We start from the raw sequence: 22,469 nt of genomic DNA, 5'->3' as shown, positions 1-22,469 counted from the left end.
CAGCAGGGAGAGCACTTGACGCAGACCACGGCCGGGAGTGGGCGGCGGAGAGCAGGAACAGCGGAAAGAAGGAGCGAGGAAGGATGGGAGGAAGGCGAACAAGGGCGCATGACAGCCGCTTTGCTTTCCCTTCGCCACGGGCGGCTCGTCTGGCAGAGACCATGACGGCCGCAGCTGCCGCGAGAGCACGGACAAGAACCAACCGAACCATGATGGCCATGGCCGAAACTGGCCCTGGCAGGACACCGGAAGGCGCTGGCGAGAGTGGCTCTGCTACTCGGGCTACCTTTATGACCGATGCCGACGAGAGCCATGCAAAGGATGCCCATCCGGAAGAGATCCATGCCCGTGCGGTTGGCTCCGAGTGTGTGCTGGAGATGGTCCATGCCCCGCCGAGGGATGAGCTCAAGGCGGCGCGAGCGGCACAAGAGGAGCTGCGGATCAAGGCGCTGGAGACTCGGAGAGCTTTTGATGCCAAGCGGCGCAAGGTGGAGAAGGAGGTCGAGGCTGAGCGGGCCCGGGTCAAGGCCGAGGCCGCTGCAGAGGAGCAGCGCCTGGCGGCCGTGGCGCAGCGGTTGAGACGGCGGCGACTGCGAGCTGCATCGGCGTCGCTGCGGATGGCGTCGAAGACAGGCTCGCTCGCTGTGCATCCGCCACAGGGCCCACAGGGCCCACAGTCCCCGCACGCCCCGTCGGCTCCACGCCCAGCAACCTCGCCGCTGCCCATGATCCCGCTGCCGCCGGACGTCGCACTGATGCGCTCGCCGGTCCGCCGGGTGGCAGACACCCAGGTTGCCCGCAAGATGCGGCTCCGCCAGGCTGCACTTGCGCAGGCCCGGGCCGTCTTCCGCCGCGACCGCGCAAGGCTGGCCAAGGAGGCCCGGGCCGCACGTTCACGTCTGGATTCCCGACGCCGGGTGGTCAACAAGAAGCGCGCCGTCGAGCTCAAGATCCTTGCCCGCGAAGAGCGTGTTGCCGTCAACAATGTTGCCTTTGATCGGGCTCGTGCACGAGTTGAAGCCCGCACCACATGGGGTATCGGCCCGTTCCCGGCCACTCCGCGGCTGACCACCGTCCTCGACGATCAGACCACCCGCCTTGTCCGCTCCAACATTGCCAAGCGCAGGCTTCGCCACATGGCCACCACTCTCTATCAGGACACTCTTCACTGGAGCAGTGTAGCATAGCAAAGACAGTACAGCTCGCACACGCCCGCCATCGGCACAGAAAGCGGTGTAGAGGGCGAGAAGCGGAACGATCAGGCCGAGGCATGTGGGATGGGGGCAAACACAGCCGGCCATCCTCGCCTCATCGTCACCGCCTGATGAGACCCGTGTCCTGAGCAACAAGCACTCGTCGCCGGAAAGCGTGTGGTGCCAGCCATGCAGCGGCTTGCGTCTGTTGATTTCTCCGACTCTGAGAGCAGCACCAGTTCCGGAAGCAGTACTTCGACTGATGGAGAGACATCCGGTTCTTCCTCATCCACCACCACTTCCACTACTTCTGCAGCCTCTTCCACTTCCTCTCCTTCCCAACTCGCTTCCCTCGCTTCCAACCCTTTGGTCTCTGTCTCGGCTGTCACTCCGCCTGGCTCTCCCACCACTCGCACCACTCCCACCGCCGACCTCGCCAACGCCGCAAACGCCGCCAACCCCACCACCACAACCACCACCACCGACTGCCTCACCCCGCTGGCCACAACTCCAACCTCCTCTGCATACGCCACCCCACACGCCACAGACTCGGAGGATACCCTCTCCGACCTCGCCTACCGTACGTCCGCCTTGCCTGCCTCTGATCGATCGCCCGCTGATCGATCGCCCGCTGATCGATCGCCCGCTGATCAACCACCACACCCCCCCCCCCCCGTCCCCCCCCTCCCCCCTCCACCAACTCACATCCTCTTCCGCACGCAGTCGAGCCGCCTCAGGCAAACTCCCGCATTCGACGTGGATCGGTCTCGCCAGACTACGGGACTGAGGGCATTCTCTCACCAGAGGCTGCGGATGTGTCGTCGAATCGCGATGAGTGGGTCTCGCTGCAGGATGCTGACGGATCGGTGTACTATCTGCATCTAGCGACAAACACCCGTTCGTCCGAAAGGCCCACAACTGGGCGGATTGTCTCGCCGCGTCAGGTTGGTGGCAGTGGCGCCACCCGGAGCAGCAGCGGCCGGAAGAAGCACAAGAAAAAGATCGACCGCATCCGCTACCCAACCGGCGACCCCGAGTCGATGGGCTCGACTTCGGATGAGATGCACTCGCGCTCTCGCTCCCGCTCGCAGAATGAGCGGGTGAGCGGCAGTTCAAGCTCGGACTCGGACTCGGACTCAAAGTCGGACGGGTGCACCGCTGGTGATGACGGCTCCATCAGCTCGTACTCGGGCGAGGTCTCGGTCTCGGAGCCCAGCTCGCCTTCCGCAGCCGCCAGCCGGCCGGACAACGGGAGCGAGTCGGACAACGGGCCGCCTAAGCCGACGCTTGTCTCGGCCGGCTCGTCCGGACTCGCACCGTCAACCAGCACCTCGTCGCCGCCCAAGGAGGTGGCCATGCCGTCGTACGCCGATTGGGAGTCGTTGCAGTCGGTCGAACTCATGACCTTTGCCACCATGGACAACAAGTCAATGACGCTGCGGCCAAAACGGCGGGCGTCGCGGGCCGGCTCAGTCGCTGCCGCCGAGAGCAAGGCCGCCGCCGAGGCCGCCGCCGCTGCCGCCGACGCCTCGCCGGTCGTGCCGCTCGCCGAGACCCGAGTCCGGCGGACCGAGGCCAAGTCGATCCAGCGTTTTGACGTGTACGTCCTCAAGGGCTCGGGCTTTTTCAAGGGCTTTAAGCCGCGGGTCCTCGAGGTCAACATCAAGCGGCAATCGTTTGCCATCATCCAGACCCGCCGCAAGGGCGAGAAGCGAAAGGAGCTCCGCGCCGCCGACGTGTGGCGGTTCGAAAAGTGCAAGTCCGACGCCAACAAGCTCTACATTGTGTTTGAGGGCAAGACGCCGACGTACACCGTCCTCTGCCTCTCACCGTCGTGGCGCGACCTTGTGTACGAGACCCTTTGGGCCACCCACATTGACGCTGGCAATAAGATTGGCCAGCTCTCGTTCCCGCTCTCGGTCTGGGTCGGCTCGTGGAACATGGGCAATGCGCCACCACCCGACTCGCTCGGCGACTACCTACCGACCGGCGAGCACGACATGTACGCCTTTTGCGTCCAAGAGTGCAAGTACGTCCCACTCGACGCCCACGGCAAGAAAATCCCCTGCGAGACGCGCGACCACTGGTACGACTACGTCCAAGAGGCGCTGGGCCCCGGATATGTCGTCCTTTGCAAGCACTCGCTGTGGGAGATTCGCCTTGTCGTCGCCGTCCGCTCCTGCCACTACAACAAGATCATGGACGTCGAGTTCTCCAAGGTCGCCACAGGCATTGCCAACGTGGCAGGCAACAAGGGCGGCGTTGCTGTCTCGTTCAACTTTTTCGAGACCTCGTTCTGCTTCATCGGCGCCCACCTTGCCGCGCACCAGTCCAAGATTGCCGAGCGCAACGCAGACTACGCCAACATCGTCGCAGGCCTCCGCCTTGGTACCAACAAGGAGTTTGACATCACAAACGTCGCTGACTACGTCTTTTGGTGCGGCGACCTCAACTACCGCATCGAACTCCCACGCGATGCTGTCATCGAGTTCAACCTCCTCCGCTCGTGGGACGTCCTCTTTGCCAACGACCAGCTCCAGGCCCAGATCGCCGCAGACGCCGCCTTTGTCGGCTTTACTGAAGCCACGCTTGACTTTCCCTGCACCTACAAGTACGCTCGCAACACAAGGACGTACGCCGCCGGCAAACACCCGCGCATCCCAGCCTGGTGCGACCGCATCATGTGGAAGTGCGAGTCTCCGACGTACCAGCCCGACCTCGTCTACTTTACCGACTGCAAGTCCATCATGACCTCGGACCACGCCCCGGTCTCTGCCCTCTTCACCGTCTCGGTCCAGGTCCCCTACCGTCCCGAGCACTGGGACCGCGTCGCCCTCCCTTGCGCCCTCCTCCTCTCAGACATCTCGGTCTCCCTCGTCCAGCCGGCCTCAAAGGCCAAGCCGGGTGACTCGTTCCTCGCCGTCTGGGCTCCCTTCCTCCCGGGCTCGCACTCGCTCGGCCTTCGCTCGTCGGTCGTCAAAAAGTCATGGGAGCCGCACTGGGACGGCGACTCGCTGCCGCTCCTCCGGCCCTCGCTCTCAGAGCCCGACTTTATCGCCAAGCAGTCCATCATCCTCGCCGTCATCGACGCAAAATCCGGCACCTCCCGCGGTGAGGCCAAACTCCCGCTCGGCCCGCACATCCGCCTCCCTGACGACGACGAAACCGCGCCCGATGCCCCGTTCTCGCTCCGCCTGCTCAAGGGCGGTCTGGTCACCGGCTCAATCTCTGGCTCCATCGCTCTCAACATCCGCGGTGGCGCCCGCACTCCTTCGCTTACTCCTCGCGATCCGTAGCCTGCACGTTATGAGCTCGATAAAGCCGCCGCCTCTCGTCTGACCTGGTTGCTTCTGCCCCCCACCAGCATGTCTGGCCATGTTTACTATGCCAACGCAGCGTGATCTCCGATTTTCGCTCCTCTCTTTCCGCCACCCTCCGTCACGCACTTTCCCACCTGCAAAACCTGCCCAGGACCTTTGATCTCTTTCTTCTCCCGCCAACAGCCTCAACCCACTACCTTTAACGTGATCACAAAAATCCGTTTGCCTTGCTATCTACATGCTCACACTAGGCTACTTCCAGTCCTCCCTGCCGGCGCGACAAATTGGATCCCTCGCTCGTGTCTCGTCGGCCCGACTCGACCGCCAGCGACCAGGAGATTGGCCTGCCAGCGTCAACAGTTGACGCGTACACACTTGGGTCGAGCGAGTCATGCTGCGTATTCTTGGCGCTCGGGTGGTGAGCGGGATGCAGAGGATGCTGCGGCAGGCGAATGTGGGTGTGGTGGCGGCCGGCGGGGCTGCGGCGACTTGGCGGCGGGCGGCTCGGCTCAGCTCGTCGCTGGCTGGCGGGAGCGGCGACGGCGGGGCGGTGGATGACCCTGACGGGACGCTGATGATGGTCTTTACCTGCGATGTGTGTGAGACACGGTCGGCCAAGACCTTTTCCAGGCATGCCTACCACCATGGTGTGGTGCTCGTCCGCTGCGATGGCTGCCAGTCGCACCATCTCGTCGCCGACAACCTCGGCTGGACCGACGCCGGCGGGTCCGGCGCCCCGCCTGGCACGCTCGAGGCCATTCTGAAGGCCAAGGGCAAGGAGCTGCGAAAGCTGGACGGAGCCGATGCGCTGGAGTATGTGGCCGACCACGCCAACGAGCTCGAGTCGACGCTCGAGGCGCTCAAAGCCCGCATCGAGCGGCAGGCCAAGGCCAAGGCCGAAGCTCAGGCTGAGGACAAGGCCTAGCCGGCGTTGCCGAACAGCCGAGCCACCAACGAACGCTTTGACTCGCGGACGTGGACAACGGCTGGCTTGTCTGCCGGCGGCGGAAGCGGCGAGTCGTCGTCGGACGACGACAGGAGTGGGCGGGCCGGCGATGGCACCGCCGGCTCGGGAGAGGCCATAGCTGGCGGCATGCGGCGTGGAGGGCGGTGGCGCGGCTTGATGATGGGCTTGTGCCGCGGCGAGGCCCGCGAGAGCTCGGCTGCGGCGGTCGGCATTGGCGGGAGCGTGCGGGCCGGAGCGCCCGACGCTCGAGCGGCCGAGACGCGAGCGTCCGAGACCGACGGCACCCGCCAGCGTGAACCGCCGCGGCGAATGCCGCGCTGCGGGAGGCCCGACGCCGCAGCGACGCCGACCTTTTTGCGGCGCATCATCCGCGCTGCGTACGACGATGTTGACGATGCTGTCGACCGCGACGACGCGGCGGATGTCAGGGATCGCGCAGAACGCGCGCGCGAGGGGCGGTGCGACGAGGCCCGCGATGGCGCACCCGACGACCTAGCCGACGACAGCGCCGGCGACGCCAGCCGCGGCGACTCGAATCGCTGCGAGCTGGTCGCAGAGTCAGCACGGGTCGGCGGAAGCGGGCCGGGCAGCGGCGAGTTACGTGGGCGGCGGGCGGTGGCGCGAGGGCGTCGCAGCTGGCGCGGGCGCTGGCGCGGGTGCTGGCGCGAGTCGACCGGGGCCTCGGAGCCGCGAGCGCTCTCGGTGCGGCTGCCCTCGGCGCGGGCCTTCTCGAGCTCAAGATTGAGACGCGCAATCGACTTGAGGATGCGCTCCTCCTCGTGTGAGAGCTCGGTCTCGGGCACGATGCCGCGGAGGGTGCCTGCGGCACGGACGATGGACCGCGGCTGCGCACTGGCGCGGCGAGCGAGCTTCTGCACCTCGCTTCTGTCGTAGCCCTGCATCTTGGCGGCGAGCTCGGCGGTCGAAGGCCGGGCTGCAAGGCCGACCTTGTCCTGAAGCTCGGGCACCATCGGCTCGTGGCGGGTAAAGTACTGCTCGGCGAGTTGCGAAGCCTTGAACTCGGAGACGACTCGCGGTGGTGCGGCCGGTGCCGGCCGCCGCTCTGGCACCTTGAACTGGTCGGCCGAGACCTTGGCCAGCGACCGCCGGCGCTCCTTCTCTCGCAGCCGGTCGAGCGCGGCAGCACGCGCGGTGGCGGAACTTGGACGCCCAGCCCCGCCGCGATGCGCCTGCCCTCTGCTGGCGTAACCACCGCTGTCGTGCTCGCGGTGGAGCTGCGGCTCGGCCGCGGTCTCGCGTGGTTGCGAGTATCGCGGCGCGAGGCGCGGGCTGGGTGCGCAGACCGACGGCATGCCAGCAGACCCGTTGTCGCCGCTCTCATCCGACGACGAGTCGGATCGGTAGCCAGCGTACCGCTTGGGCGAGGCCTTGGGCGATGCGTGGCCGTCGCCGATGAGCGCTGACAGCGCGTTGGCCCGGCGCGGGGCCCTCAGTGGGCCACGGCGGGATGGGATGGCGACCGACGGCGCCGACGCCAATGACGAGGCGCGCGACGACGGGCGCGACGACGACGGCATGGCCAGCAGCTGGCTAATCATGGCGTCGTCGGCGTAGGCGTCAGCAAGCTGGGAGCCTTGCCGGGCGTTCCAGGCCGGGATGGAGCCGTCGCGGGAGCGGGCGCGCGACGGTGCTCGTGACCACGTCCGCGACGACGCTCGCCGTGAGAGGACGCGCGAGTGCGGCCGCGACGCTGTCGACGCCTGGGAAGCCTGGGACCGCATCGACGCATCGTGCCGCGACGCTGCGGATGCCATCGACACGTTGCCGACGTAGTACGCCTCCTTACGCGCGCGACGCTCCTCGAGCAGCGCCCGCTCCTCGGCCATAGCCTTGCGGCGCGCGGCCTGCTTCCGGCGCGCGGCTCGGCGGCGACGCTCGGCTGCCTCGCGGTACATCTCTCGCGAGGTCCGACCGGACTCTGTTCTGGCGGACATGACCGAACGATTGGACTCGATCGAGTTGGCGCGCGAGTGGATCTGGCGGCGGCGGAACGAGTCGCCGTAGCTTGTGCCCGATGCTGCGCTTGCCACCGACGCGCCGCAACGGTGGCCGCCGTCGTACCCATACTCGTCACGCTGCCAGTGCCGCGCTTCCTCGCCAGAGCCCCGATGGAATCCACGCCCTCCATCCCTCGCGTACGGACTCTCTGTCTGACTCGGCGGGTAGGCCGAGAGCGGCGAGAGCGATGAGAAAGACGACATGGCCGAACGATTTCAGCTCAGCAACTGTCTTCTCCTCTCAGCGAGCCGATGTCCCCTTCTGTCAGCGAGTATGAGCCTTGTGCTTGTCGTTGCACCTCTTGCTGCGCCGTGCGGTATCTGTCAGCAGCTGTGTCACCAGCCAACGCCGAGTACCAGAGCAGCACCACCTGGCGCCACGGGTCTGACCACGCCACGGAGAAGCGAAAGACGACGCAAGTACAAAGCCGATGACTGTGCGATCTGCGCAATTTCCAGCACCGTCTCGACTTCTTCCAGTTGCTGGCTGTGTGGGTGGATGATGTCGTCCCTGCCAGCCGATGTCTGTTCCCCCTGGGATACGGGAGGGGGGGGGGGGGAGAGGCCGGGGTGGGCTGGTGCAGCAGGGGTGGTTGGTGGCGGTGGTGGCGAGTACGTAGACTTGGTCTTGGTGTGACACACACACACTCTCTTCCTCTCTCTCTCTATCTCTGGTGCTCTCGCTCTATATATCGTTCGGATGTGGGGTAATGGCTGTGCCTGGCGCGGGGCGACCGGAGACGAGTTGGCGCGCCTTCTCAACGAATCTCTCCGTCGAATGACTTGATGCGGACCATACCGATGCCATCGAGTGTGGCGAGACGGGGTGTGGTTCCTTCCGGGAGATCATCGGTCGACTGGCCGGATGACTCCTTCTCGATGTCGGTCTTGAAATGGTATGACGAGGACAGCAGGCGTACCTGGGCCACGTGTACCTGTGCCACGTTTACCTGTGCCACATGTTGATGATGTGTGCTCAGCAGCGGTGAGCGTCGGCCACCAGAGCACATCTCAGGCACACCCACCACAACTCCAAAACAACACGTACAAGCTGTCAAAGGCATTGTGCGGGCTTGTGCGGGCTCAAGGTGGCAGCAATGGTCGGAGACATGACGTAGTACCGGCTAGTATACATATATATAAATATATATATGCCCCCCCCCCTCTCCTCCCTTCTCAGCACCCGGTTGCCAGCACCGATAACAAGATCACGATCACGATCACGATCACGATTGCCACCGATGTTGATCGTGACGGTGATCCCATGTGGCCGAGGCAGACACGTCGAGAGGCGACAACACCCCACCAAAGGCAGCTTCAAGACCAAGCTTAGCACCAGTCGGACCGTCCGGGCGTTTCTGCCACCCTCCCCGTCACCCACCTCATCCCCCCTCCTCCTTCGGCTATTATCTTGCCCATACCCAAGCCGAACCCCTGCTCGCTCTTCTCACACTTTTGGTGAGATTATTCAAAGGCTCTTTGCGACCCTTTTCTCGCCCACCCCCCCCCACCCCCTCTCCCCCCGTCCCCCCCTCGTACCGCTACCCCGCCGTAACGGCACCGTCTACTACCTTTGTTACTCAAGACTGACCAGACTGGATACCATGTCCGACAACAAGACCAAGCTCAGCTCGTTCTTTGCCAAGAAGGCGACCGGGAAGAAGTTCAAGCCCGTGAAGATCAACCTTGCTGCCGCCTCGGCCATTGCCATGGAGGAGGAGGTGGAGATGGACGCACAGGCTGCTGTGGCTCTGGAAGCCAACGCTCGTGCTGAGGAGCTCATCTCCTCTGCTGGCTGGGTTGAGGAGCCTGATGAGAACACCGGGCCGGTCGTCCACGCCAGCTCGCGTTCCGTCGTCGGTTTCTCCACCCTCGCCGCAGAGGCTGCAGAGGAGGTCGAGGAGGATGTCGTCGACGACGACATCACTCTCCATCCTATGGATGCCCCCATCGATGCTCCCGAGGCTGACACTGACGAGGTGGAAGAGGCTGCCGCCCCGGTCCGCAAGACTGGCTGGGCCACCCCGGCCGCTCCTGCAGAGTCGGAGACCGAGCTCTCCACCGCCGCCTTCCCCACCCTCGCCGCCGCCAAGGACGTCGACATCCAAGCCGACATTAACGACGGCTTTTCTGTCGTCGGCAGTGGCCGCCGCCGCCGCGGCGGTGCCGCTATGCCCGCTCGCTCCGCCGGCGGCTGGGTCGACACCCGCCCGGCTCACCTCCGCCTCCGCACTTCGAACAAGTTTGGCACCCTCTCGTAATTGTCCGGCCCCACACATAAACCGCCTTCATCTGGTCTTTGTCTCCCGCCGCTCCACACACCCCGCGCACGTTACGTCGTCGCGATGCGCCGCCTCCACCACACCGTTGCTGCCCACAGGAAGCGGCTTGAAGCACTCGCGGCAGGTAAAGCACGCCACGTGGATCGCCACAGCCTGCAGTCCGCTCTCACGCTGTGTCTGCCGGTTCCACACCTTGCACGCTCCGCGGAGCTCTACGGCCGCGTCAAAGCCAAAGACCGGCCGCCGGCACTCGGGACACTTGCTCGCGGCCGAGTTGTGCGCGGCCGCTGCCGCTCGCGCCTCCTCGCCGGCCGCAGCCGCCACATCGCACTCGACTCCGCACGCCATTTGCCCGTCGGCGCCAAACTCCAGCGGCCGCGCGCAAAGCCGACACACGCAGCACCGCGCATGCGCCACTGCTGCCCCATCCGCGAGCTCCAGCTTGCTCGCCACTCCCACAGCCTGGCACAAGCCGCACTCGTCGTCGGCGCCAACCACTGCCTGCTCAAAACGAAAGACCGGCGCCTTGCACTTGGTGCACGTCGCAACCGCTGCTTCAGTGCTCCGCGCCGCAACCTTGCGCGGCAGCTCCACGTGTGCCGCCTCGCGCCCGATGCACACAATCTTGCCGGTCTCGGCATCGAGCACCCACGTCGCGGGCGAGCCGGCGTCGAGGACCACAAAGCAGACCGAGCAGGTGAAGCACTGCGGATGGAAGAGCCACTGCTCGCCGCGGGCACCGGCCACCTCGACTCGTTTGTCAAAGCCGTGCACCGTCCGTGCGCATCCGACGCACCGTCGCTGTCGCCGCCGCTTGTAGGGATTTGTCCGCCGCGCCGCTTCACTTTGCCCGGCGCCCTCGTCCATCGATTGCCGCGGCGCCTCCTCCAAGTCATCATCCGACAGCGGCTCGGAGAGCTTGTCATCCTCCCTCATGCTAGCCTTGCCCTTGCCGGCGCTAGCTGCTGCGCCTGCTGGCTCTGCAAAGACCAGCCGTGCGCCCGGGCGGAGCGGGATCTGATACGGACAACGATTGCCATTGATCTGCCTTGTCACCAACTTTGAGCCCTTGATCCAAGCTGGCACCGCCGCACCATCCTCCTCCATGCCATGCCATAACTCGCAGCTCTCCAGCACTGCCGCCACCAGTTCCTCCGGCGTTGCCTTGCTCTTCCTTCCCCTTGCCGTCGCAGCCTCGCCACCTCCCGTCCCGCCCGCCACCAGTCCACATGCGATATCCCCAAGCTGCTCGTTGACCTGGACACCAAGCGGCCATCCCCCCCCATGTACGCCCTGTGTCAGCCATGTCGCCCCATGTCGCCCCATGTCGCCCCATGTCGCTCCATGTCGCCCCATGTCGCCCCCCCTCCCCCCCCCCCACCCCACCCCTCCTCTGCCACTCATACCGTCTTGGTGTTGGCTACAAACACCTGCGCAGAGTCTGCTACACCTGGAGGGAGACCAGGAGCCCGCACCACCACCTCGATCCAAGGCATGCCAGTCAGGTCTGTCTTGTTGCGAGATACGTCTTGCTCTCGCCGCACTCGCTGCCCGCCGCCACTACCCCTACCCCCTCCCTCCCCAATGATCCCATGAGCAATTTTTCATCACTGGACATGGCCATACGGCTGCTGCTGCTGCTGCTGCTGCTGCTGCTGCTGGCCACCATAGCCCTGCTGTGGGTCACCGTAACCCTGCTGCTGACCACCGTAGCCCTGCTGCTGCTGACCACCGTAGCCCTGCTGCTGATCACCGTAGCCCTGCTGCATGCCACCGTAGCCCTGCTGACCACCGTAGCCCTGCTGCTGACCACCGTAGCCCTGCTGCTGACCACCGTAGCCCTGCTGCATGCCACCGTAGCCCTCCTGCTGACCACCGTAGCCCTCCTGCTGACCACCGTAGCCCTGCTGCATGCCACCGTAGCCCTGCTGCTGGCCACCGTAGCCCTGCTGCTGGCCACCGTAGCCCTGCTGCTGGCCACCGTAGCCCTGCTGCTGGTCACCGTAGCCCTGCTGCATGCCACTGTAGGCGGTTGTTGCCGCCGATGAAGTCTGCGAGTAGGCGTAAGCCGGCTGCTGCTGCGAGCCATAGTCGCCGTACGGCGCAGCCGGAGCTGCCTGTGCGGCGGCGGCGGCCGGAGCCACGTCGCGAGTGGCGGCGACCTGCGAGTACGCGTACATCGACGAGCCGGCGGTGGCGGTGGGGAAGAGGCGGGCATCCTGCTTGGGCGCGGGCGGAGCCGACTCGACCGCCATGGGCGCCGGACCAGTCGCTGCGGCGGCAGCGAGCTCGGGCGGAACCGATGACGGCAGCGGGTCGTCCTGCGGCGGCGGCTCGTTAAAGTGCTTCTTAAAGTGGTAGAGCAGCTTGTTTGGCGACTCAAACACCTGGTTGCGGTACCGGAAGCCGTCGGGCGTGATAAAGACGCGCTCGACACGCGCCCGCTTGTTCGGCATGTACGCAAGCGACACGACCTCGCCCGGGTACTTGGGGTGGTGATAAAACACGTACGGGATTTTGCGCGGCTTGCGCTCCTTCTGCGTCGTCAGGTACGCCGCAGCGTCGGCCGGCGTCTTGAGGCTTGACTTAAAGTACTGGTTGGCCACCAAACGCGAGAGGTTCCCGCTCACACGGTTCACGTACGTCGCCACGATCTCGTCGAGGTCCTCAAACTCCTCGCCGCGCATAAACAAGCGCTTGCCCAGCGCCGTTTGGTGGTCCTTGTCGAGCTCAGTCACCTCGATGTGTGCCAGCAGCTCACGCGAGACCTTCCACGTCAGCGTCAGCTTGTCCACGCCCTTGGACGACGGCCGGAACATGACGTCGCCGGGATGCGCCGACTCCATCGCCCGCACCGCGCCGCTGTACGTCACGTTCTTGTACAGAGCGTGCGTGATGACCCGCGAAACATACCGCCGCGCCGCAGACTCGGCCTCGTGCGACTTGGCCTCCGCCGCCGCCTCGCCGGCTGCGTCAAAGTACATGTCGCGCGGAATAAAGCCCTCGCCAGGCTCCTGCAGCCCGAGCTCAATCTCGTACGTCTCGTACCGCAGGTCGCGCACGTATGCCTTGACAACTGCGCCCTCGTTGACCGCGGGCGCGCCGCCAGAGTACATGCCCTCGTCCACCGAGAGCCACCCAACTACCCCGTTGTCGAGCACCACCTTGGCCCGTCCAGAGTCCAGGACGCGGACCACCCGGCCATGCATGACCGAGCCCGCAGGCAGGTTGTACGCCGAGTACCCGGTGAGGAGTTCAAAGAGCTGCACCGGCGATGGCCACGCCCATGCCGCAATGCGCTGGCCCATGGCGTTGACCACGTCGCGCAAGTCGCGGAACGGCATCTTGAGCTCCGCGCGGATGACAAGCAGCCGCTGCAGCAGCTCCTCGCCACGCTTCTCACGCAGCTGCGTCGCCAGCGCCTCGTAGTCCACCACGTCCAGGCTCGCCGGATCCTTGATGACGTCTGCGCAGTAGTCGTAAAAGTCGTCCGTTTCCGTCATCGGCATGTTGAGCGCGCCGCGCGCAAGCAGCTCCGCAAGCGGGTACCACTCGGGATGGATCCGCGTCGTCTCTACAGACAGCGCCTCGACCTCGTACTCCAGGTACTGCGTCTCCACCCTCAGCTTGGACATCTTGAGGAAGCCGGCCATGTTGCGGTAGACCACAGGCTCGACGCCAAAGTCGCGCAGCAGCTGCTCGCGCGCCTTGATCCCGCCCGACCGCACAATCGTCTCATACAGCGCATTCGCCTTGCGGTGCCCGAGTCCGGCCACAAACTTGAGCGCGCCTGCAAAGTGCGGGTGATACATCATGTCGTTGACGTCGGCACCCACAAGCGCCACCGTCCGCACCATCACGTCCTCCAGTCCCGCAAGGAGCACCTCCCGCTTGAGCGCCCACTGCATCGGGTGCAGCTTGAGGAGCAGAGCCTCCGACGACGGCTCCGGCCGCGTAAACAAGCCTGCGAGCTCCGCAAGCGGCGAAACAACAAACCGGCCCAGGCTAACCGCCTCGCGCACCGACAGCGAGTGCTCCGAAAACTCCTTGTTCGACCGCGGCGATGCCGCAAAGATCGCGCCCACGTCGTTCGCCACCATGCCCACCTGGGTCAACGGCGAGAGACGGCCCTCGCCAATTCGCATCTGCACGTGGCCCGAGAGATCGCGGAAGGTGTGAATGGCGCCCATGCCGGTCGTCGCCACCACAACCACCGTGGGGAGGCACGCGTCCACAAACCGCGTCAGCTTGTCGTTCTCGCCGCGGAACGCGCGCACAAAGTCGACCATCGTCCCCGACCCGTCCACAAGCGCCGCCACCGTCGGTTGGTCGCGCCGCGCCACAACAGCAATGACCCGGATGCCGCGCGGGAGCGACGCCCGTGCGTCGTCGCGCTCGTCGCCGTACGGGTGCGGGTTTTCAAACGCCTCGGCGTCCGGCAGGAGCGGGAACGGCTGCATAAACGCCCGTTCCGCAAGCGCCTCCTGCGCGCCCGCAAGCACCAGCCGCTCCGCTGACCGCGTCAGCCGCCGCTTAAACTCGTCCACGACCGACGGAAAGACAAACTTGTCGACCACAAGGCCCACCACGCGCTCCTTCTGCGCTGCCCACAGCGACGACGCAGACGTCTCCTCTTCGAACCGCATAAACGAGAGCAGCCGCTCCTTGATCGCCTCACCGTTTCGCGACTTGTATGTCACCGTCACAAAGCCCTCGCGCTCGGCGCGGAGAAGCTTGAGCCACCCGAACAGCTGGTCCACAAACTCGTCTGTTGGCTTGGGCGTGGCCGCCACCGCCTGGCCCTCCCACTCTGGCACAAACGACTCGGCGTCGGCCATCTTGGCACCCCAGTCATAGTCGACCGGCACGTCGAGGCCAAACGACGACAGCGGCTTGGCGAGCAGCCGCTTGAACGACGCGTACTCGTGGACGCCCACAATCTCGCGCTCGCCCTTGGCCGTCGGCGCCACGTCCACCACCACATCGCTCCGGAGCAGGTCACGGAGCCCGGACCGCACAGACGGTTCCGCCGCAATCTGCTTGGCGTACACAAACCGCGCTGCGTCAAGCACCGCGTCCGCAGCTTGGTTCGACTCGAGCCGCTTGAACAGCGCAGCAGTGTTGTTGCTCAGGAACGCTTCCGCAGCCTCGTACGGCGAAAGCAGCGGTGCCTGCGCAAAGTGGATCTGCGCCTCGGACGTCACGTTCTCGCCGAGCAGTGCAGGCTCGAGCCCAAACAGCGCAGCCATTTCGCCGACACCGGCCTGCAGGTAGCGCGCGTACCGGTCGCGCCGTCCGGCCCGCCGCAGCATCCGCATTGGCGCCGGCGCCGGCGCCTCGACGCCGTCGTCGCCCACCCCGCCAAGCCCAAACTCGTCATCGTCTCCCGGCCTTCCAAACAGCTCAGCCTCCAGCAGGTCCTCGTCGCCCTCGCGGTAGTCCTCGTCGCCATCGTCGTCTTCGTCGCCACCGTTCCCGGCAAGCGCCTCAGAGCCAACAAGGTCAAACTCGGCAGAGGTCTGGTACGTGTCGATGGCCGCGCCAGCGTCGACCGCCCGCTGCTCGCCGCCGCTCGCCGACTCGTCCTGGAACCGGTAGCCAAAGGTGAGCGCAAACTGGTCAAACCGGTCCGCGATCTCGACCTCTTCGGCCACACCGGGAAGGTCGTCCACCCACACCTCGGGCACGTCCTCGCCATGCGACTCGTACAGCTCGAGGAGCTTGGCCTTCCGCCGCGCAATCTTGTAGTACCGCTCGTCGGCCTCGGCGATGCGCCACAGGTCGTACGACGAGATGATGCCCAGCCAGTTCTCCTTGCGGTACATCATAATGAACGGGACCTCAACCCGGTCGACAACCAGCAGCCGGAGCACTGTCGAGATGACCTCCACAAGGCTCTCGCGCGTCCCCGCCCGTCGCATCATCTCCTGCTCAAACACAAACGAGAAGATCCACCGCGTCTCGTCCTGCAGCTCTTCCTCGGACGGGATCGACCGGTCCGGAAACTTGATCTGGAACCGTTCCGGGAGATCCTCCCGCCGGATCTCGTTGTCGCGCGCCGTAAAGTACCGCGCCTTGAGCTCCTCGGGCTCGTACATCGACTCAAGGAGCTTCTGCTGCTCAAGTGCCGCCCGTTCGGCAGCAATCGCCTCCTTCAGCGCCATTGCCTCTGGGTCCTCCGGATCCACACCCGCAAGCTCGTCTGCGTCGCCGGCAGCGCCCGTCAGCGGCTTGCCCGCTGCACCCGAAGCCTGGCTGCTAAACGCGTCGCCAAACTGCGACGGGTCGATGATAAACTCCTCGGCATCCTCGCCCACGGCCGCAAACAGCTCGTCACGGTCGCGCATGAGGTCGGCCTGAAGCCCGTACCGCTTGCGCTGCTCTCTCCGCCGCCGGCGGGCCTCCTTCCGCTTGCGCTTGCGCTCGCGATCCAGCGCCCGCGCCTGAGCGGCAGTCTCCACCACAAACCCAGACGGAACCACAAACTCGTCGTCGCGCCGCTGCTCCTCATCTTCCTCGTCATACGACGAGTCGTCCGACGACGACAGGCCGAACCGCTCCTCAATTTCCCGGGCCTCGGCCTCGGCGTCGACCGCCGAGTCGCGCCCGCTCTCGGCGCCGTCGTCGCCTGCACCCTCACCCAGAAGCTTGCGGCGCTTGAGGACGCCGCTGCGAGACAGCACCACCACTACCCGAGCTCCCGTCGTCACTCCCGTCGTCGCTGGCAGCTTCAGCACGCCCACCGTTGCTCCCGGACGCACCCGCTGCTCCCGTGGCTAGCGACGAAAAATTTGCCAACTCGTCGTCCTGGCCGACCTGGCCAGCAGCCACAGCGTCATCGTCGTCGTCGTCATCCGAGTCCGACTCTGAGATGACCTTACGCTTCTTACTGGCAGCGAACGAAGTCTTGACAGCGCCTAGCGCACCAGCAGCAGAGGGAAGCTTCGGAAGAGCCGCAGGGCTCTCGCCCGTCTTTTGGCCCCTTTCCTGGCTCTCGTCCCCGGCCTGCCGACCGGCACCACCAGCGCCACCCTCGGTGGACATACCCACCTCCTCGTTCTCATGAGTAGACATAGCTTTCCTCCAAAGCCCGTGTCCCCCTCCTCTTCCGAGTACGGGTGAAGTGTACCCGACCTTCCCTCTTCCCCTCTCCCCTCTTCCGTCATCGTCCCTTCCCGCCAAACTGGGTGGATGCAAGCCGTCCGCCCGTCGGCCCGCCACTCTGTCACCCGCCACTCGGTCACTCGGTCCGCCCGCCACTCGTCCGCCCGCCACTCGTCGGCCCGTCACTCGTCGGCCCGCCCGGCTTTAGCGCGTGAGAGAAATCGAGTCGATCTCATCGTTTCCTTACTTTACACGAACATGATATATGATCATGATGTATGGTATGGTGGTGGTGGTGGTGGTGGTGGTGGTGGGCCACGACCCAATCGGGGAGCAAGTCGGCGGACGACCAGCCACAGCGCCCCAACCAGCCCGCCGCAACACACGTCCACGACACCGCTCTCAGTGCGAGTGCCAAGCCGCGAGATGCAGTCACCTGGACACAATAGACTACGACGAGGTGTAGGGAGCAATGTGGCAAGGCTCTCTCTGTCTGTGATGGCGGTGGTGGTGATGGCAGTGGTGGCGGTGGTGGCGGTGACGGCCGACTCGGCCGAGGCCAGAACCATTCCGCTGGCTCATCGGAGCGATAGTGGCGGCAACGGCAGGCAGATGAGCTACAACGTGATGGTGCGGAGACATGGCGAGGTGCTGCGCGAGGTGCGGGATCCGACTCGACGGGTGTCCATGGTTGACGACCATGGCGTGGCCCACCTGTGCTCGTTGCCGGGTGCCTCCCGTAGCGATGGGGGACAGCATGACGTGGTCAGTGGCGACGGAGGTATTGGCGATGCCGGGCCGGTCATGATGGCGGACGTCGTCAGCTTGGATTCTGGTCAAGGCTCGTGGAGCGGGATGCTGCCTGCGGCGCTGGTTGCGCCGGCCTACGACGTGGCGGACATTGCAGTTGTCGCCGACGCGCTTGACGCCCATCCCGCCGCTGCTGCTGCCGAGTGGGTTCTGCGTGTCGACAGTGGTGGCGCGGTTGCGCTGGAGCTGCGTGTGGTCAAGTATGACAAGGTGGTGGCGAGCACCGAGGTCGCAAGCGCATCGGCCGATGCTGCTCGTTGGCGGCGGAAGCCATCTCCTTCGGACGCGGCACTGTTTGATCTCGTCTTGGAGCTATCTGGTCCGGATGGACGCGAAGCAGCCACTGTGGTTGTCGCCTGTCCGTGGTCGCTGGACTTCTGGGACCGAACGGCTCAGGCTGAGCGGCTCGAGGCGGTCGATTTGGTGGCACGGGCGAGGTTTGTAGCGCGGCTGTACGCGCCAGCAGTCTGCCGCACCTATGCCGACGTTGCCGGCATCGCACCGCAGCCAGCTGCCGTCGAGACCATCGAGTGCGTCCCGGCTGCCACTGAAGACTCATTGCACACGGCGGGCCCCGACACCGTCCGAGCCCAGCTCGACAACCTCGGCGTTGAACTCGACGCCGCTGCCATCGATGCCCTTCTTGCTACCCTCGCCGACCAACAAGCTCAGTCCAACGACGACACCGGCATCGAGTCGGAGAATGGAGGATCGATGAGCCCGTAGGGAGTGGCCCGCGGTCTCCCCTGCCCCCTGCCCTCCCCATACCCATACCAAACCCCCACACCGCACGCCATCGACACTTCGTCATCAACCCAAGCCAATGATCACAGCCAGTAGCCAAACCCCCATCGCCTCCAAAGCCGCGCCCCGCCCCCCCACCACCACCACCCCACCACCGCTGCACCACAGCCACCACCCGCCAGCCGGGCCCACCTCTCTCTCTCTCTCTCCTCCCCCCCCCCCCCCCTCCCTTCTCATGGAAGGAGTGGCTCATCTGCGGACAGGGGCGCATGCGTCGTTACGTGGAGGCCGGTCGCGGTGGAGCACCCGGGCGTCGTCGGCTGGCACACCCGTGCCTGAGAGCGTAGGTCGGTCGGTGGCGCCTGGCGGAGGGACGAGTCATGGTCATGGTCATGGTCATGGTCATGGTCATGGCCACGGGCATGGTCATTGGGGAGAACATGGTCATCATCATATACGTCATGGACTGGCTCCCGCAGCATGGAACACCAGGAGCGCCTCCGGATCGATGCGCGGCAGTGCGTCGCTGGCAAAGCACTCGGGCTCCCTGGGCCTGGGCCGCCATTCGACGGCCTCGATGCCACGGTCGGTAGCGAGTGGTCTGGGCCGGACTGGAGGTGGCAGCGTAGAGTCTGTCGCTGGATCGCTGCACTTGCGCCAACCGAATCACCCGCGGCCTCCCGAGTCGCTGAGAGTGGCGTCGGGGAGCTCGCGGACAAGGAGAAAGGTCCGTCCACAAGGAGTGCGCAAGGCGGCGCCGGGTAAGGCGGTGTTGGCGGGCGCTGGTGTGAGCTCAGCCGCAGTCGGAAGCGGTACACAGGGCGAGGATGCCGCGGCCGACGGCGACGGCACTGCGGCGCGCGGGGGGAGCCAGACCAGCCAGTTTACCAAGGTCCGTCGGGCGCTGGCGGCGCTGCGGAGCGAGGCCAAGCCACCACCGCTGGCCTCGCACGTGCGGCTGCTTGGGCCCGAGCTCTGGCGCTATCCGGCTGGGGTGGCGTTGGCGGCGGCCGAGTCCAAGGTACTGGCGGCCGGTGAACGGCGGCCGCGCAAAGTACGCGTTGACAGCTTGTTGGCGCAGGACTCGTCTGGCGGGAGCGAGCGCTGGCTCGGCTCACAGATGGAATGTGCCGGCACAGCAATGCCGTCACCGCGAGGCGGGTTTAGATCCGGTGGCTCTGGCGCGACGCTGACCAAGCTCGGGTCGCCGTCGGCACACTCGCTGGCGCCGCGGCGACCGGTGCTCCCGCCGCTGCTCACCCGCGACGTGTCTGCCGGCTCGCGTGTCTCGTTTGTCAGCTCGCGGACGATGGGCACGGTGCCGGCGACGGTGCTGGGCGGGTCGTCTGACACGCCCTCGCGGCGGACGCTGTTGCGGCCGCAGGCGTCGTTCCGCGAGGTGACGCGGTCATCACTGGAGCTCGCACGCGAGTTTGAGTCAATGGAGCGGGTGGCGACCGACGGCGTGCAGAGCAACGTCGGGCTAGTGTTTGTCTCTATCGACGACGGGCCAGACGGCGCGTGGTTCATTCGGGAGCTGCGGCGGGTGTACGCCGAGCTGAAAGCCGGTGAGAAGGAGCTCGAGTTTGTGATGGTCGGGCTCGATGAGACGGGGGACGCGTACCTCTCGGTGCTGGAGGGCATGCCGTGGTTGGCGGTGCCGTACGACGCGGCCGAGACGCGGCTGCGGCTCGGAACGCGATGTCTCCAGGACGGGCTGGCGACGCCGTGCTTGGTGGTGTGGTCGGCGGATGCGGCGGCGGTGACGGACCGAGTCTCGCTGGCGCGGCTCAAGCAGATGGCGCAGATCCGCGAGGCGGCGGTGCGCCCGGGCGCAGTCTCATCGGGCGGCCCGCTCTCTGTGCAGTCCAACGGCTCGCGGCGGTCGCGGCTGTCGATGCCACGCACGCCGCGCGGGGTCTTTGAGCGGATCAACTCGAGCTCGGTGGTGCGGTGAGCTAGGCTCGCTACTCGGCGGTAGCAAAGCTCCGCGGGTCGTCGTTGACGGCCGCCATGGCGGCCTTGTCCGGGAGCGGGATGCCGGCCTTGTTCAGCTCGCCGGCGAGGTAGTTGTAGGTCGAGCGCGAGTACGAGGCGCCCATGAGGGCCGGGCCCTGGGCAAAGGTGCGGACTGCGGCGTCGGCCATGCCGGCAAAGACAAACTGGCGGACGAGGAAGCGCATGTCGCGGTTGGAGAGCTTGTAGGCGCGCTCGCGGGAGAGCGCCGAGAGGACAAAGGCGTCGAGAACAGCCGGGTCGATGGCGGCGACGAGGCGCTTCTCGGCAAAGAGCAGCGACCAGAGCTTGAACGGGTGCTTGTGGGTGGCCATGAGGTCAAGGATGTCGGCGGCAGCAGCCATGTCGCCGTCCTTTAGGTACAGCGCCATCATCATGTTGTACGGCCGGGCATCCGGGAAGACGCGGTTGGCAAACATTGAGTCAAAGACGGCGCAGGCCTGGCTCGTCTCGCCGGCCTTGTACAGCGGCTGCATGATGGCGGTGTAGACGATGCGGTCGAGCTTGGACGGGCGGAGGGCCAGAATGGTGTCGAGGGTGTCCTTGGCGGCAGCGTCGTCACCGGCGCGGGTGTAGTACACCAGGAACGCGGTGTGGGTCCGGACCGTAGGCGCAATGCCGAGGTCGAGCATGTTCTGGAACATGAGCCGGGCCGAGTCGATGTCGCCGGCCTTGAGGTAGGCCTGGATGAACGAAGTAAAGGTGGCCACGTTGGGCTTGACCCGCTCGGCGAGCATGGTCGAGTACACCCGCTTGGCCTCGTCAAAGTCGTCGGCCTTGAGGTAGGTATCGATGATGTTGGTGTAGAGGACAACGTTGGGGAGGATGTTGGCGTCGGCCATGGCGCTCATCAGCTGGTCGACCTTGTCAAACTCGTGCTGCTTGAGAAAGTACGAGATGAGCGTCTGGTAGATGTACCGGTTCGGCTCGAGGCCGGCGGCGACCATGGCGTCAAAGACGTCGGCGGCCTCGTCAGCCATGCCCACCGAGAGCAGGCCCTTGATGCGGATCGAGTACGTCGTCAGCGACTCGGGCAGGCCCTTGGCGCGCATCTCGGCCAGCGTCGCCTCCACCTTGTCAAACTCCTTCCGCACCCCGTAAAAGTACAGCAGCGTGTTGTACGTCTGCGTCGAGAGCGGGACCGCCGCCGCCGCCCGCTGCGCCAGCACGCTCTCCGTCCCCACCACATCGTTCTGCTTGCAGTGCATGGTGAGCATGGCATCGTACACCCGCCCGGCCTTGGCCAGCGTCTCGCCGCTCCCGCCATCGGCCCCGCTCGCCTTGCGCTCTGCCTCCTCCATCACCAGCGAATGGTAGCGGGCAAAGAGGTGCCGCACAGGCTCGCACACGCCAAACTTGGTGAGCTTGAGAATGAGCTTGGCGCACTGTGAGCTCGTCAAGCTATCTGATGACGGTCCCGACAGAATCTCTGACCGCGCATCTACCGCCGCCTCCACATCACCCGTCGATTGTGCCCGCAGCACCGCGCCCACCGCCGCAGACACCGCCCCGCCACTCGCCCGCTCCCCTCCGACTTGCCCCGTCTGACTTGCCCAATGCCGAGTCATAGCCCCCTGCGCAGCTGCGTAAACCCCACCTCGTTGCGCCACCCGTGCTGCTACTCTCCCTCCAAACCTCTTCCAATGAGTTCCTTCCCCCCCCCCCCCTCCCCACCCCCTTCCCGCAACGGATCCCCTGGTCGTCCTCTGCCGGTGGTGTTGGATGGACGTCTGCCATCGATCACCATCTCCCCCCTCCACCCCGTCCCCCCCCCTCTCCTCCCCCTCTCCCCCCCCCGACCCACTCGCTAGTGAGGGGAAGAGACTGCATGTGCAAGGCGGTATGCACGGCAAGCATCACATGAACACTGCTCGAGTGTGTACATACCTAGCTGCAGCGGGGCGAGCATGCGGAACATGATCGGTGACCGAGTGGTGTGTGCGTGTGTGAGCGGCAGTGGCTGTGGCATGAGTCGAGTCATAGGGGAGGGGGGGGGTGAGGGCAATATGGGCTGA

General features: G+C 65.7%; 7 protein-coding genes across 7 annotated transcripts; 3 read left to right on the top strand and 4 right to left on the bottom strand.

The window, feature by feature from the left end:
* Nucleotides 1-209: 209 nt before the first annotated feature.
* On the top strand, nucleotides 210-5,438 carry AMSG_05165 (inositol 5-phosphatase; the record flags this gene model as incomplete). Its single annotated transcript, XM_013902750.1, has 3 exons — nucleotides 210-1,176; nucleotides 1,917-4,485; nucleotides 5,027-5,438. 3 exons carry the CDS (start codon nucleotides 210-212, stop codon nucleotides 5,436-5,438), a joined length of 3,948 nt encoding a protein of 1,315 aa, XP_013758204.1.
* A 399-nt stretch (nucleotides 5,439-5,837) lies between these two features.
* Nucleotides 5,838-7,747, bottom strand: AMSG_05164 (uncharacterized protein). The gene is made up of 2 exons (XM_013902749.1): nucleotides 6,155-7,747; nucleotides 5,838-6,026 (listed from the first exon to the last, which is right to left on the bottom strand). Exons 1-2 carry the CDS (start codon nucleotides 7,700-7,702, stop codon nucleotides 5,973-5,975), a joined length of 1,602 nt encoding a protein of 533 aa, XP_013758203.1. The 5' UTR covers nucleotides 7,703-7,747; the 3' UTR covers nucleotides 5,838-5,972.
* A 2,039-nt stretch (nucleotides 7,748-9,786) lies between these two features.
* AMSG_05162 (uncharacterized protein) lies at nucleotides 9,787-11,301 on the bottom strand (the record flags this gene model as incomplete). Its single annotated transcript, XM_013902748.1, has 2 exons — nucleotides 11,187-11,301; nucleotides 9,787-11,037 (listed from the first exon to the last, which is right to left on the bottom strand). Exons 1-2 carry the CDS (start codon nucleotides 11,274-11,276, stop codon nucleotides 9,787-9,789), a joined length of 1,341 nt encoding a protein of 446 aa, XP_013758202.1. The 5' UTR covers nucleotides 11,277-11,301.
* An 86-nt stretch (nucleotides 11,302-11,387) lies between these two features.
* Nucleotides 11,388-16,824, bottom strand: AMSG_05161 (SH2 domain-containing protein; the record flags this gene model as incomplete). The annotated part of the gene is made up of 2 exons (XM_013902747.1): nucleotides 11,388-16,408; nucleotides 16,446-16,824. The coding sequence occupies 2 exons, from the start codon at nucleotides 16,822-16,824 to the stop codon at nucleotides 11,388-11,390; spliced, it is 5,400 nt and encodes a 1,799-aa protein (XP_013758201.1).
* Nucleotides 16,825-17,397: 573 nt separating this feature from the next.
* AMSG_05160 (uncharacterized protein) lies at nucleotides 17,398-18,777 on the top strand (the record flags this gene model as incomplete). Its single annotated transcript, XM_013902746.1, has 2 exons — nucleotides 17,398-18,416; nucleotides 18,726-18,777. The coding sequence occupies 2 exons, from the start codon at nucleotides 17,398-17,400 to the stop codon at nucleotides 18,775-18,777; spliced, it is 1,071 nt and encodes a 356-aa protein (XP_013758200.1).
* A 141-nt stretch (nucleotides 18,778-18,918) lies between these two features.
* On the top strand, nucleotides 18,919-20,395 carry AMSG_05159 (uncharacterized protein; the record flags this gene model as incomplete). The annotated part of the gene is made up of 2 exons (XM_013902745.1): nucleotides 18,919-19,027; nucleotides 19,182-20,395. The coding sequence occupies 2 exons, from the start codon at nucleotides 18,919-18,921 to the stop codon at nucleotides 20,393-20,395; spliced, it is 1,323 nt and encodes a 440-aa protein (XP_013758199.1).
* AMSG_05158 (uncharacterized protein) lies at nucleotides 19,950-22,372 on the bottom strand (the record flags this gene model as incomplete). The annotated part of the gene is made up of 2 exons (XM_013902744.1): nucleotides 19,950-21,982; nucleotides 22,342-22,372. 2 exons carry the CDS (start codon nucleotides 22,370-22,372, stop codon nucleotides 20,406-20,408), a joined length of 1,608 nt encoding a protein of 535 aa, XP_013758198.1. The 3' UTR covers nucleotides 19,950-20,405.
* Nucleotides 22,373-22,469: the final 97 nt, after the last annotated feature.

The sequence above is a fragment of the Thecamonas trahens genome, assembly GCF_000142905.1.
Source record: "Thecamonas trahens ATCC 50062 unplaced genomic scaffold supercont1.21, whole genome shotgun sequence".
Taxonomy (NCBI): Eukaryota; order Apusomonadida; family Apusomonadidae; genus Thecamonas; species Thecamonas trahens.
The sequence above is the reverse complement of the archived record's forward strand: the minus strand, read 5'-3'. Positions and strand labels throughout refer to the sequence as shown.